Source organism: Morone saxatilis, unplaced genomic scaffold (assembly GCF_004916995.1).
Source record: "Morone saxatilis isolate NCDOM2014 unplaced genomic scaffold, NCSU_SB_2.0 Contig20, whole genome shotgun sequence".
NCBI lineage: Eukaryota > Metazoa > Chordata > Actinopteri > Moronidae > Morone > Morone saxatilis.
Genome location: NW_023339763.1, coordinates 14,073,644 through 14,074,162, shown reverse-complemented (window position 1 = coordinate 14,074,162; position 519 = coordinate 14,073,644). Strand labels below are relative to the sequence as shown.

Sequence of the window (519 nt, the reverse complement as noted above, 5' to 3'; positions counted from 1 at the left end):
GGGAGGTAGATGTTGGTCGGCCCGGGAGGAAAGAAACGCACTTTTCCATCATTTGACACCACACTCTGACCGAAAACACATAGCTGGAAAAAAGACAGCTTAATGTTAATATTTTAGTTTTTTTATTTCTTTTTGAATACTGACTGGTGGCAGTATACCGTGTCTGAGTGTGTATATGTTTGTGTGTTTCTGTACCTGCTTTTCCAGTAGTTTCTGTGTCAGTTTTAGAAGGGTGGTGCTCTGTAGTCCTCTCAGGTCACTGAGCAACAAAGTGGCCCGAGCCAGTGTCAAACTGGACCCTGGTGGCATACAAGTCCGTCCTGACAGCAGACTCACTGCTTCCTACTCACATAAATGCACAAAAAGCACACATCAGTGATTACGTTAATAATAGCACATCCAACCATTATATCATATCAGCAAAGTTAATGATCATATCATAACTCTGGGTAAAACTCTTGAAATCAAAACACAGCACAGCTGGATGAACCTTTTGTCCCATCTCTCCAGGTCAAAAAC

At 42.2% G+C, this 519-nt stretch overlaps 1 protein-coding gene across 1 annotated transcript in view; it reads right to left on the bottom strand.

The window, feature by feature from the left end:
• Positions 1–2: 2 nt before the first annotated feature.
• LOC118331802 (cilia- and flagella-associated protein 54-like) overlaps positions 3–519 on the bottom strand; it is a gene marked incomplete at its 3' end in the record, with an annotated part of 20,683 nt that continues 20,166 nt past the window's right edge. The window contains exons 55-56 of the mRNA XM_035666882.1: positions 196–342; positions 3–83 (exon numbers count right to left, since the gene is read on the bottom strand). Of these exons, the coding sequence (XP_035522775.1) occupies positions 3–83; positions 196–342 (228 nt within the window). The remainder of the gene's footprint in view (positions 84–195; positions 343–519) is intronic.